The sequence below is a fragment of the Zalophus californianus genome, chromosome 4 (assembly GCF_009762305.2).
Source record: "Zalophus californianus isolate mZalCal1 chromosome 4, mZalCal1.pri.v2, whole genome shotgun sequence".
Lineage (NCBI taxonomy): Eukaryota > Metazoa > Chordata > Mammalia > Carnivora > Otariidae > Zalophus > Zalophus californianus.
The window spans coordinates 50,378,596-50,395,595 of NC_045598.1; the positions used below are offsets into that span (position 1 = coordinate 50,378,596).

Genomic DNA, 17,000 nt, shown 5'->3' on the forward strand with positions numbered 1-17,000 from the left:
CTTTGGGGTCAAACTGCCTGAGTTCAAATTCTGGCTTATCCATTCACTAGCTTGCAAAATTATCTACACTCTGTTTCAGTTTTGTTGTCTGTTAAAGGGAGATATTAATAGGATATTACCTACCTCATTGGTTTTATAGGGATTAAATATACTGTGCCTAGAAGAGTTGCAAGTACATATTAGTATGTTACTATTTTTATTATCATTCATAAAAATCAATGATGCTGTCCCCTAAAACTGTTTTTTAATATACACTAAACTCTTAGATACTGGATGTTTTCTATTTATCTGTCTTCCAGTTTACTAAATTGCCTAATCTGCTAAAGCCCATCTATTGAGTTAATTTTAGTTTTTGTTACAGTTTTCTATTCTAGAATTTGTTTTATTCCTTTCTCGATTATATTCTTTGGTGGAATTTGTAATTTAAAAAATCTGTATTTGCCATCTTTTCCTCTATTTCTTGAACATATTAATCACAGCTTATAAGGACTTTAAATGGTTAATTTCAGTACCTGGATCAACGTTGTGTGTGTTTCTGTTGTTTGATTATTTTCTTTTGTTATTTGGTTGTCTCTTTCCTCACGCCATAATGTAATTGAATGCCCAACATTATGTAGGGCAACTACAAAGGCTTTGGGTGATGTTATCTTTGGCCAGAGACTCATTCTTGTTTCCGATAAGGAGAGAGAGAGAGAGAGAGAGTGTGTGTGTGTGTGTGTGTGTGTGTGTGTGTGTGTGTGTGCGTGCGCGCGCGCACGCGTGTGCAGGGTGGGGGTGGGTGATTATCTCTGAGATGAGACAGAGGTACAGACAAAGGTTCAGACTCTGGTTTTCCTTGCTCCTAAGACCTAGCCTTTCAGGTATTCTACATGATTCAGGAATGTATACTGGTCCCTTCTTCTTGGGACCTGAATTCCAATTCTATCTCCTCAGTACTTTGGGGCTGCTGAAATCTTTGTTTTTCAGAGTTTTCCCAATTGGCTTTTAGCCTCATTGTCCATATAGCTTTAGAACTCAAGAGATCTCCTTGGGGGAAACATACCTTAGCTCAGACTCAGCTCATCATGCAGTCAGCTTTAGTTGTCGGTCCTCCTACGTTCAAAGCCAGTAAGAGCCTGTATCATCAGACTATGAGAAGTTAAAAAAAAAAAGATAATAACCACACTTTGTGTGCACATCCTAAAGAATGGCGTTGTCTTTCTCCAGATAGATGTTCTGTCTCACCTTCATTTCCTAGTTCCTTGTCACCAGTCTGTCTTACTTCATTTCTTTCCTGATAAACTTCTATGCAATACACACACACAAACACACTCAACAACTCTGGTATAAACACATGGAAAGGCTTTGAGTTGAACAGACTTTCAGAACTAACTCATAGAAACTCACCAGTGCATCAGCTGTACATTCATTCATTCATTATTCATTTTTCAAATACTTATTGATACCTACTTTGTGTCAGGTCCTCTACTGGGTGCTTCGGTTTCAGAAGAGAACAGAGGAAAAAAAAATCTCTGCCTTGCAGAGCTTATATTTTCATAAGGGGAGATAAAAAAAATAGGTTACATTGTATAGGTGATACATGTCATGCAGAATTTAAGGCAGGGCAGATAAATAAGGAATTCAGGACAGAGGGTGGGTTTGCAATTTTAGATAGGTTGACCAGGGAAGACCTCATTAAAAAGGTGACATCTGAGGAAACATTTTAGGAAGTGAAATAAACAGCCTAAATTTTCTTCTGTAGAATATGAACAATAATACTTATGTTGGAAGATTAAGTATAAATATAATAATATAATATATGCCTTAATTAATATAGCTAATACATACATAATTAATAGTGCTAATATATAACATTTGTTCAATAAATGGTGATTTTGTTTCCCAGTTGTGTGCTTCATTTTTAGTCTCTAAACTTGCAAAGTTTCCTCTAAAAAAAACTATTTTTATTTAAATTCTAGTTAACATGTAGTGTAATACTGGTCTCAGGTGTAGAATTTGGTGATTCATCACTTACATATAACACCCAGTGCTCATTGTAAGTGCCCTCCCTAATATCCATCACCCAGCTAGCCCCCACCCTATCAACCCTCAGTTTGTTCTCTATAATTAAGAGTCTCTTATGGTTTGCTTCCCTCTCTTTTTTTCCCCTTACCTTATGTTCATCTGTTTTGTTTCTTAAATTCCACATGAGTGAAATCATAAGGTTTGTCTTTCTCTGACTTATTTTGCTTAGCATAAGCAATTGCCCTACTGGGTATTTACCCAAAGGATACAAAAATACTGATTCAAAGGGGCACATGCGCCCTGATATTTATAGCAGCATTATCAACAATTACCAAAGTACGGAAAAAGCCCAAATATCCATCGACTGATGAATGGATAAAGAGGTGGTGTGTATACATATTGGTGTGTATACATATATATGTGTACACACACACACAATGGACTATTACGCAGTAGGGCAATTGCTGGATCATAGGGTAGTTCTATTTTTCACTTTTTGAGGAAACTCCATATTGTTCTCCAGGGAGGCTGCACGAGTTTGCATTCCCACCAACAGTGTAAGAGGGTTCTCCTTTCTCTGCATCCTTGCCAACATCTGTTGTTTCCTGAGTTGTTAATTTTAGCCATTCTGACCGGTATGAGGTGGTATCTCATCGTGGTTTTGATTTATATTTTCCTGATGACGAGTGATGTTGAGCATCTTTTCATGTGTCTGTTGGCCATCTGGATGTCTTCTTTGGAAAAATGTCTAATTTATGTCTTCTGCCCATTTCTTAACTGGATTATTTGGGTTTTGGGTGTTGGGTTTGTTAAGTTCTTTAGAGATTTTGGATACTAGCCCTTTATCAGATAGGTCATTTGCAAATATCTTCTCCCATTCCACAGGCTGCCTTTGAGTTTTGTTGTTTCCTTCACTGCGCAGAAGATTTTTATATTGCTCAAGTCCCAATAGTTCATTTTTGCTTTTGTTTCCCTTGCCTCTGGTGATGTGTCTAGTGAAGAAGTTGCTATGGCCTTAGGTCAAAGAGGTTGCTGCCTGTGTTCTCCTCTAGGATTTTGATGGTTTCTTGTCTCACATTTAGGTCTTTCATCCATTTTGAATTTATTTTGTGCGTTTTGAATTTATTTTTTGTCACAAAATGGTCCAGTTTCATTTTTCTGCATGTTGCTATCCAGGTTTTCCAACACCATTTGTTGAAGAGACTTTTTTCCATTAGATATGCTTTCTGGCTTTGTTGAAGATTAGCTGGCCATATAGTTGTGGACCCATTTCTGGGTTTTCTATTCTGTTCCATTGATCTATGTGTCTGTTTTTGTGCTAGTACCATACTGTCTTGATGACTATAGCTTAAAAAAAAAAAGGTATTTTAAAACATTTATTTAATGGAAAATTGTTGTGCCAAGGTATTTATTTCTTTAAAATTTTTGCCCTGGAAGAGTCGTCCACAATTGCACTATTCTCTTTTCACATTTGTTACCTGTATGTGTTGACATATTTGTAGTACTAGGCTGAGCCGTGATCGTATAGTGGTTAGTACTCTGCGTTGTGTAGTGCTCGTATGCCCATCCTTTTATGTAATGTATGTGTGAGAGAGAAGGGATGTGCACTTTTCCCACATAACATTATCACACATATTTACTTTTTTTCTATAGTTTCTTAATTATAAATGTCCACAGATTATTTCTTTATATTGATGAGTTATGGTTTTTAAAAATCCTCTTATAATTGGGAGTTTAGTTCTTAACTCAGCAGCTTCCCATCCCCCCCCCCACACACAGTATGTAAATGAGCCTCTATTCTAGCAGAACCTCACAGACCAGGATACTAAAGTTTGCACAGGTGCAATGACTCACCTCAAATTTTACAGCTGTATAGTCACAGGGGCAGGTTGCTGTTTAGAGCCCATTCATTCATCTCTGAAGTATTTACTGAGTTCCTACTCTGTGCCAGACACTGCTACCAACAATGGGCAGCAAAATGGAAAAGGCCTTGGCTCTCATAGAGCCTAGACTCTGGGCTTGGGCAAGGGCATGATAGTAAGCAAGTGGAAAAATAGCTTGATAAATAGTTGTAGATAGTTAGGAGGGATGCAAAGGATTAAACAGGATGGTGACAGCATAACTGGGGAGGAGGGAGCATTTTGGAGAGAGAGCCAGAGAAAGCCTTTCGGAGCTCAGGCTTGAAGGATAAGGATGTCTGGAGCTGGGAAACTGGTGAAGGGCAGGTATAAAAGCTCTGTGGGAAGATAGGGCCAGCCAGTGGGGAGAATGGAAGTTGTTTGTTTCAGTTTTAGGGTCCGACTAAGTGAAGACTAGGATGTTAAATGAGGCTGGTGAGGAAGACCCGGGGCTGAAGAGCTTCCAGATCCATGGTGGTAAGCCTGGGCTTCAGTTGCCCCAGGTAATACTAGTGGAAGGTTTAAATGGAACAGTGTCAAGATCTGAGGTCAAGCTCTAGGTTTTTCTTCTGTCTCATCAGGTTTCTGATTAGGAAAGCCATGTTTCATGGCCAGAGCCGGTGTTCCTAAGGGTCTAGCTGTCTTCGGATGGTCACTCCAGTTTACTACCCCATTGCCACCGCTCTGAAGGGGATGACGATTCAAGAAGCACCTTCGTATATTACTGGCCAGTGTTCCTAGAGAAAGTTTTCTTGTGAGGTAGATGAAGTTGCGGGGAAAGAGGGAGGTGAAAGCAATTTGCAGTGGATTGAGCATTAGCTTTCACTGCTTCTAGGAAGCCGTTAATCATGACATGAGAACAGTTTTCCCCGCATCTAGGGAGACTTGCACTTTTAGGGATGGCTCTCTTGGCAACTGTTTACTATTAAGATAATCACAGCACTGTGAGGGAGAAGCATTAAGCTCATTCCAGTGACCTTTCTGCTGGCCATCAATTGTGCTTCGGAGTGAGCATTAGGAAGATCCCCAGCGTGGGAAACAAAAATAACATGTCCTGTTCTCTGGTTTTGACAAGACAGGCTGACGAATTTCACTTTATTTCCTTCCTAAATTATATTCTCTGAACCAAAGGGCATTCAAACATGCATTTCCCCCTCACTTGATACAAGCAAATCTAATTTTTAAGGCAGTGGGATGTACTGGACCCCCCAAGAGTTGCCGTGGGTGTTACCACGCAATTACCAGGATGGGTTCTTTGCTTCAAATACAGTTTCTCCTTTATTTGTCACAGTGACCCTTTTGGTCAGCAGCTGTTTTCTTCTTTCCAGTAGTGATATGTGGAAACTGAGCGTCAGGCAGGTAAAGTGTCTTGCCCAAGATCATAGGCAGTTAGTAAGTGGCAAAATTAGGAAACAAATCAAGGGTTATCTGGCTTCTACACCTGTGCCATTTTTTTTACACTTGATCTTAGCCAAAAGGCCGAGAAGCGATGTGTGCCATTTTTTTTAAATAAATAATATATGGACAAGATCTAAAATTAAAAAGTTACAGAAGTACGTCCTACAAAAAATAAGTTTCTCTCCTATCCCAGTTCCCTTATTCTCCTCCCCAGAGGGAACTACTGTTAATGAATTCTCAAGTGTGTGATTTTACACTTTGCTGGTCTCTTGTTGAGTGGAGAGCACAAGGCACAGAATCAAGTAACTATAGTAACTGAGGTGCTTAGCTAGGGTAGGTGGTCTATCAGAAACAGGAGCTTTTTCAAAATACACATGTCTTTGGGGCGCCTGAGTGGCTTAGTTGGTTAAGTGTCTGCCTTCTGCTTGGGTCATGATCCCGGGTTCCTGGGATGGGGCTCATCAGGCTTTCCTGCTCAGCGGGGAGTCTGCTCCTCTCCCTCCCTCTAACCCTCCCCTCATCCTTGCTCTCACTTGCTCACTCTCTAATGAATAAATGAAAAATCTTTAAAAAAAAAATACACATGCCCTATTTTGTTCTTCCTGACCAATATTCAATTCTATAGTTTGTGGTGAGGTTCCTAAAGGAAATTGTGATTCTTTTCTTGCCTGGCTCCACTGAGAACTCTACTGTTCAGGTATTGCTAAAAGGCCTTATATTTGCTTGAGGAAGGAGTTGGTACTTCCTCAAGAAGGAGAAAGGAGGTTTATTGGGAGGATGGTGCTTGAAGTATACCCTGAAGAATGGGTTCAGGAAAATAACTGGATATTCCAGGTGGAGGAAATACCAAGAGCAAAGGTAGAACAAGAGTCATAAGTACAAAGCGTTAGATCAGGTGTCAAAAGCTCAAATACCATGTGGGCTAGGCAGGCAACATCAGTGATAGTTAAAATTATGATAAAACAAAATGATAAATGCGAATTGACTCTTGACCTTGGTCTTAGGCCACTAAAAAGAACCTTCATTATATTTCTGTACAAGAGAGCACACAATGTGTATTTTTTGAATATTCAGAATTAAAAATTTTAAATGGGCGAGAAGCTTATGCTGTGTTTCACTGTTAAAAGGTTGTAACTTCATTCTTGGAAAGTTTGTTTTTTATTTATGGTAAAGTTAGTCCTTCTTTCCCTCTAACTTTTAAACATAAGTGGCATTTAACATCGTGTGTGTGTGTGTGTGTGTGTGTGTGTGTGTGTTACAAGAACCAATCATGGGGTTCTTTCTGTCCTATTTCGAGTTTAGCTTTTTTGGAAGCATCCTCCCCCATCCTGCTGACATATCTGTCCCTCTCCAGAAGGGTTTTTTTCCCTGAAGCAACATCATTTATATTCTCACTTGAGCATTCTGATATCTTGTTTTAGGGTCCTAAAAGTAGAGCTTTTAGCAAAATGAATGAACTGTGGTTTGCTTCATGACAGATCTTTCCACTCACAGGTTGAAGGGCTCTGGCTTGCTTGGTCTCATTTGATCTTCATCATTTTAGCACTGACAGTAAATCACACAATGGTCATACTTTTCCTTGGATATATTTCCTTGTTATCTTTTACTTGTCACATCAGGATCATGAAAACCCTGCCGCTCATTAACTTTGTAAATTTAAATAGGACCCCTTGCAAAGCACATTGAATAAGCATCAATAAAGCATAACATGGGATGTGTGTGAAGGCATCAATCATCTGTCTGTTGCACCCACTTCTGTCATTTTAGCACTTTCTGCTCTCTAAGAACTCAGAATACCGAAGGGATGGACAACTGAAAGAGACAGATGAAACGGTTGATTTGTTGAGTTGCTAAATGCAGCTGGGACAGGTAATTAAACAGTCCCGCTCCCGCAGAGAAGCCTGCAGCAATGTAACATGAAATCTCAAAAACCCAGCTGTACTCAGATTTAGATTCAGAACTAATATTAGGTAGGCCTCTTTCAGATTGACAGATTTCGTAAACATCATTTCTGGTTTATTTGTTCAGCATGATTGAAGATGGAGCGTGTGTGTTTTGTTCATGGTTTAAGTTTCTGGGAAGTGTGTGCTGTTTATAGATCTGGGAGAATCGCCTACAAGGGTACAGCCCTGTATCTGGAAGGCAAGGGATTCCATGGGTGACCCTCTGCTGCTGCTCTGTGCTCCAGCCTGTTCCTGACTTCAGCAGTTGCATGGATGTGGTGGGGAGTAGGGTCAGCCACATGACTAGGTCAGGATTAGGAAGGGGGGATGAATGAGGAGACTGGATCAGTTCCCTCCTTAATCCTTTTATTTTTTATGGGGGCATATTTTTATCTAAGTAGCAACAGTCTGTATGTATAGCAATGTCTTTGTTTTAATTTGGGCACTTTTATGCAGAAATTGTTATCACCATCTACTCAGTTGCTCGAACAAAAATTTGGCAATTACCTCTTTCATTGACCTTCCACAGGCAGCCCCCTAGGAGGCTGTTTGTAGGACTGATGTGTTCTTACCCTGCAATTCTTACCACACATGTCCCCATCTGTGGGAAACCTACCCTGACCAACTTTCCAAAATGACCTCCACCAGTTGTGTGTGGTATCTTGACCCTGATTAGTTCCTTCATAGCATTTATCACAGTTAGTAATTACTTGGTTTTTGCTTGTTTGTTCGTGAATTGTTTTGTTTTTGTTGTTAAAGACTGATTGATTTGAGAGAGAGAGATTGAGAGAATGTGAGCAGGGGGAGGGGCAGAGGGAGAGAATCTCAAGCAGACTCCTGAGAAGCGCAGAGCCTGACTTGGGGCTCAATCTCATGACCCTGAGATCATGACTTGAGCTGAAATCAAGAGTCAGACACTTAACTAACTGAGCCCCCCAGGTGCCCTTGTTGGCGAATTGTTTTCTTACTTGTTTATGTCTGCTTGCCCTCTTGCTTATTTATTGTCTGTCTTTCACACTGATATTAGTTCTGTGGGGGGTCAGGACTATTTCTTTCATTCACCTTATGATTCCAGCTAATAATGCAAATCCTTGCACATAGTTTATATCCTATAAATATATGCTGATATCATGTCCAGACTAGATTGTAGATCGGTGGTATGCTTGTAAATGTCTAGCTCTCAAAACAGCAAAAGAAATCAAACAAAAAGCAATCCAAATTTGTAGTATTTACCAATAGCTGTGGTGTAAATAATCCCACCATGGCAGATTTCAAGCTACCTGAATGACATCACTGAACACTGACTTGGGAAACGATTCACAATAGCACTTCATCGTTTCAGATTTCTCTGTGGGAACAGAGCTATTTAATTACCTTGCCCAGCTTCATTTAGCAACTCGACAAAGCATCCATTTCATTTGTCTTTTGGTTCACCCCTTCAGCAGCATGTAGAGTATTTAGGTAGTATTTCCACTGTACATAGTAGTCCCTTAAAGAAGGTAGATGAAGTGTGGTAAAAATAATTAGGAAGTGATGGATTTGGAATACTTATTAGATATATTTTTAATACCATTTATTTAATTGTAGCTATATAGAATTTTTTAGTGATGGCTACATTTAACAGCTGACTTGCAAAATTCCTGAAAATCGAGCAATCTGTTCTTGCAAACAGTCTTCATACCACTGGGGATGACCTATGGTTGGACATACTGACCACTCTGCCCCAGTGTTTGCTTCATAAAGGGAGAGAGTTGGCAGACATGGATGGGTTAGTTCTTCTTTATAGAAACATTTCTCTGAGAGTTTTTATTTAACCTTTTACTACTAAAGAAAAGACAACAAAAAACAAAAAAATAAAACCCACTAACATTAATAAAACTGATTGTCTTCTGGTTTGATACGCATGATTTGGTACAATGACTCGGCAAGAGGATGAGGGGACCACAGTGAGAAATAAAGAAATCACCGAGAGGAAACAATAAAAACAATGCTAACCTTCCATTTAGAGCATTAGAACATCTTATTGCCAGAGATGATTGTAGATCCTGAAGTGCTTGGTGGTCAGGAGCACTTAATTTTCAGAAAATTAGCCCAGGGCCAGAAATCCCTCATGCCTGTTTTTAAGTCATTGAGGTCTTGGTGTGCTGGACTGCTTGCCACTTCACATTTGTCTGTGTGTATATAGTGGGAAGGAAATCAGCCCCAGATGGTGTCTGAAGCCTGTAGAACTCTGGGGATTCAGAGCAGATGACTAAGGGGAGGTGACAAGCTCAGAGACAAGGGGTCACAGGGAATAGGAAATATGAAGGAAAGAACCATGTTGTGGATGCATTGCCATGCTGTGTAGGGTTTTCTCCTTACCAAATATATAGTTAGAGGTGGGCCTGGTATTTTTAGATAAATAGACTGTTGATATAGGAAATATAAATCATGATTAGTACTATTTACCATATTTGAGTTTATATAGCCTCAATGAGAAATCATGAGCTCCATCTTTAAAAGTCAAGGGAGTAGAGTTTGGTGAGTGCATTTGACCTTTACAGCCAGCAACAGCAGGTTTCATCTCTTTACTTTGACATGGGCTAGAATTTCTTAACCCTTGACTCATATCTGAGCCCATATAAATCCTTCTAAGCCAACAGCGTCAGTTCTAGGATGGAATAATGATTGCCTTCCTCATTACATAGCCACCCTCCCCCAACTGGAAATTGTTCTTACTAAAGTTGGTGAGATGGAAAAGGAGTTCTTCTTTTTTTTTTTTTTTTAAAGATTTTACTTATTTGACAGAGAGAGAGACAGTGAGAGAGGGAACACAAGCAGGGGAAGTGGGAGAGGGAGAAGCTGGCTTCCCACTGAGCAGGGAGCCCTCTGCGGGGCTCAATATCAGGATCCTGGGATCATGACCTGAGCCAAAGGTAGATGCTTAACGACTGAGCCACCCAGGTGCCCCGGAAAAGGAGTTCTTGGGTGAAGCATCATTTTTCACAGATTAGTTCAAAAAAATATTTAATGAGTCCATGTTTAGTGCCTGGTACTATTGTGGGGTCTGAGGTTATAGAGAGAAGATACAAACTTTGCACTTAAGCAGGGGGAACAATCAAGAAAATAGAAATTCTAAACACAGTAGGTTATGAGCTGTGATAGAGATCTATACAAGGTAGTCTTGGACCCCAAACAGAGGCACATTAACTCAGATATCAGGAAGAACTTCCTGGAAGTGACGCTGCCTTAGTATTGAAGTGTGAGTGGAAATTAGGTAATAAGGAGGAACTAGAATGTTCTGGGAGATGGGAAGCCCTGCAGAAAAATGAAACCCAGAATCCATACTGGGAACTATAGAAAGTTTGGAATGCCTGATGCTTAGAATTGAAGAATAGAATTTGTACATCCGTCTCTCCATCCCTAGGGAATCTGAAAGGAAAAGAGGAGTGAGAGCAAGAAGGCAAATTATTCGTATTTTATTGGTGGCTAGTTTTCCCATTATTGTCTTCTATTGGGATCTTGATGATCTGATTCAAGAGGTGGGACTTTAATGTCAAAATAATCCTTGATGGAGGATTAACAGCTGGATATGCCCTTGTCCGGTCTGATGTTGTTGCTTTGTGTTTTGCTACAGCTGCTGCCGATTCATACTCTGAGGCTTGGCATGGAAGTGGATTCCTTTGATGGGCACCATTATATCTCTTCAGTTGCTCCAGGTGGTCCTGTTGATACACTGAACCTCCTGCAGCCAGAGGATGAGCTTCTTGAGGTAAAATTTCTGAGAGATAAAAGGCACAGGACAGGAATTTCTGAGTTGTAGGAAAATATATTTTTACCAGAAATACACTGAATTACATTACTGCCAATGTAATATGACCTACTTACATTGAAAAATACTTGGGGACTATCTTTTCTTTTTTTTTTTTAATTTTATTTTATTATGTTAGTCACCATATATTACATTATTAGTTTTTGATGGAGACTATCTTTTCAAGGATACAACACAGTATGGTTTTTTTTTTAAAGATTTTATTTATTTATCAGAGAGAGAGAGAGGCAGGCAGAGGGAGAAGCAGGCTCCTTGCTTAGCAAGGAGCCCGATGTGGGACTCAATCCCAGGACTCTGGGATCATGACCCGAGCCGAAGGCAGACGCTTAACTGACTGAGCCACCCAGGCGTCCCACAACACAGTATTGTTAACGATAGTCCCCAAGTTGCTGTAAGAGTAGATCTTAAATGTTCTTACCCACCCCCCCACCACACACACAAAATGGTAACCATGTGAGGTGATGAATGTGTTAACTAACTTCATCGTGACAGTATTTCACAATACAGATGTATGTCGAATCATCACATTGTATACCTTAAACTTACACAGTGTTGTGCGTCAATTTTATCTCAATAAAACTGGAGAAAATGAAATAAAGGCAAAGAAAAATACAGCCTATGTAATGATAAAGAAAATAGATAATATGCTTTCAGTTCATTTTCCCCATCTTTTGGGACTCCTTGGATGTTCTTTTGAGTGCTTATTTAAGTGATTGAGAAAGAAGCTAATGTCCTGTTTTAGTTTAATAGCATAATTAGGATTTTTTTTAGCAGATTTTTCTTTTTTTTTTTTAAAGATTTTATTGATTTGTCAGAGAGAGAGAGCACGCACAAGCAGGGGGGAGGGGCAGAGGGAGAAGCAGGCCCCCTGCTGAGCAGGGAGCCAGATGCAGGACTTGATCCCAGGACGCTGGGATCATGACCCAAGCTGATTAACTGATGAGCCACCCAGGTGTCCCAGCAAAATTCTTTTTTAAGAGACAAATTCCTACCCCTTGTTTGCAACATGTAGACACATTCACTTGCAGGTTTTATTGGTTATTTCTAATAAGAATTAGGCTAGCTGGATAGGCTAATGTATTACTGACTGGTATTCAGATTGTCTCCTTGGAGCTTGCTTCCCCAACTTGGCAGCCTCTGTGGGCTCACTCAGGCTCCCCAGCCTGTCTTCAGCTAGAGCAATTCTAGAGCACTTCTGCTTTGATATAACCTTCTTGAGAGATTTTGTTAGATTGGACGGTCTTAGAGCTAACAGCATTGAATCCCCTAATTTTACAGACAGGAAAATAAGGCATTGATTTTCCCCAACTTTATATACTCAATAGTATGATGACTTTAGTTCATGTTTTCTACCACCCATTTCACTGTTTTTTCAAATACACTACTTCCTAAGCTTATAAAAAAATAAATGTGGGGAATGGTCAGACTTAAGGCTATGTAAAAGAGGGTTCTGCCAAGAGTTAGGAACCACAAGAAGCTCTAACTTGGGTTTAATAGAATCAACCTCGTAGCCTTAGCCAACATTAGACTCCATGGGCCTTGATTTTAGAGATGTCTTTCTAAGGTTGATGTTTACTCGAAGTGAAATGACAAGGATAGCAAATAGGGTTGTTGGGTGCAGGTGCATTGATGTTTACTAGAAGTGAAATGACAAGGATAGCAAATAGGGTTGTTGGGAGCAGTGTCTGGCCACCTAGAGAAGTATGTTGAGAATTCTAGGCTGACTTTTGAGGTCAGAGGGAAAGCCGCTATGACTGGTTGTTAAATTTTGTTATAAGCATAGGAAGGCAAGATGTTGGAATCCTGTTTTAAGCTGTAGTAAGCAGCTTATTTTTAGAAGTGCTCAAGGAATCCTACTGGGATGCTTATTGTGGAATAATGTCTTTTAGGTTTTACTACATGACTTAGGGTTTTTTTTGTTTTGTTTTTTGTTTATTTTATTTTTGGTACTGAGATCATATCTTTCTCTTTTGATTGTTGGGGCACATACATAGCTTTATGGATATCACACATGATAATCTATAGATTGGAGACCATTTCTGTAGTTTTTAGGTATTGAGAAAGGAGATATTTTTGAGAGAAGTGGAATTAGTAAAAACCAGTTTGATTCTCTTTTTTTTTGTGAGAAATATACATGTATTGTATACCTGAAAGTAACATGGTATGTCAACTACAATTTTTTAAATTTTAATTTCAGTGTAGTTAACATACAGTGTTCTGTTAACTACAGCTAAAAAAAAGAATAATAAAATACTTTTTCTCCAAGAAAAAATATGCATACAAAACATAGAATTTACCATTTTAACCATTTTTAGTGTATGATTCAGTGGCATGAAGGATGATTCACTACTAGTATGTGGTAGGTGATAAAGAAATAGTGGCAAGCATAGAGGAAGTGTGCATGATCCCAGCTATCAGTTGAGTCCTCTGTGCTTCAGCCAAGACTAGGATCCCATGGGCCTTCCATCTTGTGAGAGAACATGATATAATAAGGTAGTATACTGTAATTCTTAAGTAAAGATTTCTGGTGAAAACACTGGAGATAGGGCGTGAAGCAAAGGCTTGAAGTCAGAAGAGCTGCCTCTGCATTTTAATTTGCCACAGCTTCACAATCTGTCCTCTGACATGTCACTCAACTGTTTTTGAGAGTTGTTTTTTCATTAATAGATGCCTAACCTCACCATTTTTTTATGACAGTCTAGTGGAATATCATCAGTGTAAACTTTTTTTTATTTTAAAGATTTTATTTATTTGAGAGAGAGTGTGCAAGCTGATGGGGGGTGGGTGGAGAGGAACAGAGGGGGAGGGAGGGGGAAAGAATCTCCAGCAGACTCTGTGCTGAGCATGGAGCCTGACCCGGGGCTCCATCTCAGAACCCTGAGATCATGACCTGAGCTGAAACTAAGAGTCAGACACTTAACTGACTGAGCCACCCAGGTGTCCCTTAAGCTTTATTTATTTATTTTAACATACAGTGTTTTATTAGTTTCAGGCATACAATATAGTGACTCAGCAATTCAGACATCACCCTGTGCTCATCACAACAAGTGCCCTCCTTAATCCCCTTCATCTGTTTCACCCACTCCCCCGCCCACCTCCCCTCAGGTAACCCTCAGTCCTCTGTAATTAAGAGTCTCTTTCTTGATTTGTCTTTTTTCCCCCTTTCCTCATTTGTTTTGTTTCTTAAATTCCACAAGTGAAATTGTATGGTATTTGTCTTTCTCTGATTTATTTCGCTTAACATTATATTCTTTAGCTCCATCCATGTCATTGCAAATGGTAAGATTTCATTCTTTTTTATTGCTGAATAATATTCCCGTGTGTGTGTGTGTGTGTGTGTGTGTGTGTGTGTGTGTGTGTGTGTGTGTGTGTGTGTATACATACCACATCTTCTTTATCCATTCCCTTCATCAGTCGCTAGACACTTGGGCTGCTTCCATAATTTGAATGTTGTGAATAATGCTGCTGTAAACATTGGGGTACATGTGTCCCTTTGAATTAGTGTTTTTGTATTCTTTGGGTAAATCCCCAGTACTGTGTTTGTGGGATTGTAGGGTAGCTCTATTTTTAACTTTTTGAGGAACCTCCATACTGTTTTCCAGAGTGACTGCACTCATCCATATAAACTTGAAAGCATTATCTCACTGTGAGAGATAATACTTGGCAGTATTATCACTCTAAAAAGGCATAAACAATCTTTATGGGTTAAGATGAATGAGGATTGAATGAGGTAATGTGGTGGGACAATACTTGTATATGTACAGTACTTGTACAGTATTATGTACTCAGCAAATGTGTATGTGTGTGTTCTTTCTGATCACAAAGTCTGAATAATTGAGACTTGATAGCACTTAGGAGAGTCTCAAGTTGGAGGGCCGAGAGAAATAGTGTGAACTCTAAAATAAAAATTGGCTTATTCTGAATAGCCAGATATAGAAATAAAAAAAATCTCTTCTGAAGTTAGCCAAATAAACTCCTGAACCTAAAGTGTGTGTGTGTGTGTGTGTGTGTGTAGTGTACTCCTTAGAGCTTAAAACCAGAAACACAAATATGCTTTGGGGTAAGAACATTGTTCCAAGTCTTAGCCCAGAGCAGCTATTTACAGCAACCATAAATCCTCTTAGATAGGGGTAATGGTAATGGGAAATGTGACCAATCCCTTTAACAGTGGAGAGTAGTGAGGAGGACTACCAGGCACTGCTATAATAATTGGAGACAATTCAAATGAATAAATAATGAGCTAAATAAATATTTAAATGTACTCTAAGATGAAAACCTGAAAAGTGATTTTCTAATTTGTTGAAGTAATGTGAAACACAAACTGAGACTTGCATATGGGAAGAATTCTTGCTTCTCAGTATAGGGCACTGCACATTCGGATGATTTGAGAACTTTCTGTGTTTGTGGCACCAGTTGGCAGTGGGGACATGATGTGACCAATGAAAGTTGACTTTGAGTTCTTCTGAGGAAAAACCTTTATCAGCTGCTGAACTTGCTGTTCCCTGGATCTCTTTCATCAGTCAGAAAGTCCTGGGAGATGATATTGACTTTTCTACCAGGACCAGCTCCCTGAAGCACATACGGGTCTCTTTACTCTGTTGCGATATCTCTGTAAATAATTAAGAGGCAGAGAGATGGTGTCTGGCCTGATGGCTAAGTGCTTGTATGTTGAGGGCCTGAGAATGACTCCCATGGATGATTGACTTGGGGCTCAGGCCGCTGCCGCTGAGATGCTTGCAACAACCCACAGTGTCATATTCTCAGAGAAGGACAGGTTCTGTGCAAAGGTTTCTCCCAGTAAAGTCAGCCCTGCCAGTGATCTGGACATTAGCATGGCACCTGTCAGGAACTGATGCCAACCCAGAAATATCTTTAAAACTAATAATGCCACTGAACCCTCCCAGGAAAGTAGGAGTCAGATGGGAAAAGATTGGGTTAATGCCTGGATTATGTTCATGCTTCAGCTTTTGGGCAGTAGCAGGCAGATCAGTTTTAGTGGCATTGAGTCAGAACTGAGAGCTTCTGGAGCTTTAGTCAAATAGATAAAAAATTAGAATAGGTTTATCTTTCTAAGTCATCTTTGGTGCAAAATACTATTACTGTGCACTAAAATATGAAACTTAGATAATTTTGTGGTGATAAGTACGAAGCATTAGGAGTAGTTATCATTTTGTTCTTTTAAGAATATGGAACACACATCAGACAATTTGAAAGCTGACACACTTCCTATACTTGACGGCTGTGTGAGCAGAACATGTAAGAATAGAATGGAGGGAAACTTTACATGTATTTCTATAGACATGATTTCTCTAGGATAGTATTAAGCATCAGAGAGGGAGAAAAACCATGAGAGACTCTTAACTCTAGGAAACAAACAGGGTTGCTGAATGGGAGGTTGGGGGGGGTGGGGGAACTGGGTGGATGGGCATTAAGGAGGGCATGTGATGTGATGAGCACTGGGTGTTATATGCAACTGATGAATTATTGAACTCTATCTGAAACTAATGTGCTATATGTTGGCTAATTGAATTTAAATAAAAAAAAGTTTATGGCATGTGAAAGAAAATTGTGAAAAGTGATGCTAAATTTTGACAGCTGAGTATCCTAGATTTTGTTACCTACACATTGTAAATTGAGCGGTTTTTCATTACAGCTTTCAAATTAGTGTGAATATCTATAGTGACATTTTTATGAAATGAGAAAGCAAAAGGAGGTGGTCTTAGGAAGCCTAGCAATGATATCTAGCGTGTTTAAGGAGAGATGTATAGAAGTAGATGAGAGAATTCAACATTGGAGGGTAGAAAAGAGAAACCATGGAGGTGTGAAAAATTAGGCAGATCACTTGTCATCCGCACACATCTTAGACTTTCTTCACTGAAATTCAGTAAAGGTTTAACCTTAATTTTTATACATTTGATTTCTAATGTTTTTAGTTACCACTAAAAT

At 39.5% G+C, this 17,000-nt stretch overlaps 1 protein-coding gene across 7 annotated transcripts in view; it reads left to right on the forward strand.

Moving 5' to 3' along the window:
* Positions 1 to 17,000, forward strand: part of PATJ (PATJ crumbs cell polarity complex component) — a 349,292-nt gene that overhangs the window by 52,159 nt on the left and 280,133 nt on the right. For all 7 annotated transcript variants that reach the window (XM_027607398.1, XM_027607438.1, XM_027607423.1 and 4 more), the window contains one exon: positions 10,860 to 10,994. In XM_027607398.1, coding sequence (XP_027463199.1) covers positions 10,860 to 10,994 — 135 coding nt within the window. The remainder of the gene's footprint in view (positions 1 to 10,859; positions 10,995 to 17,000) is intronic.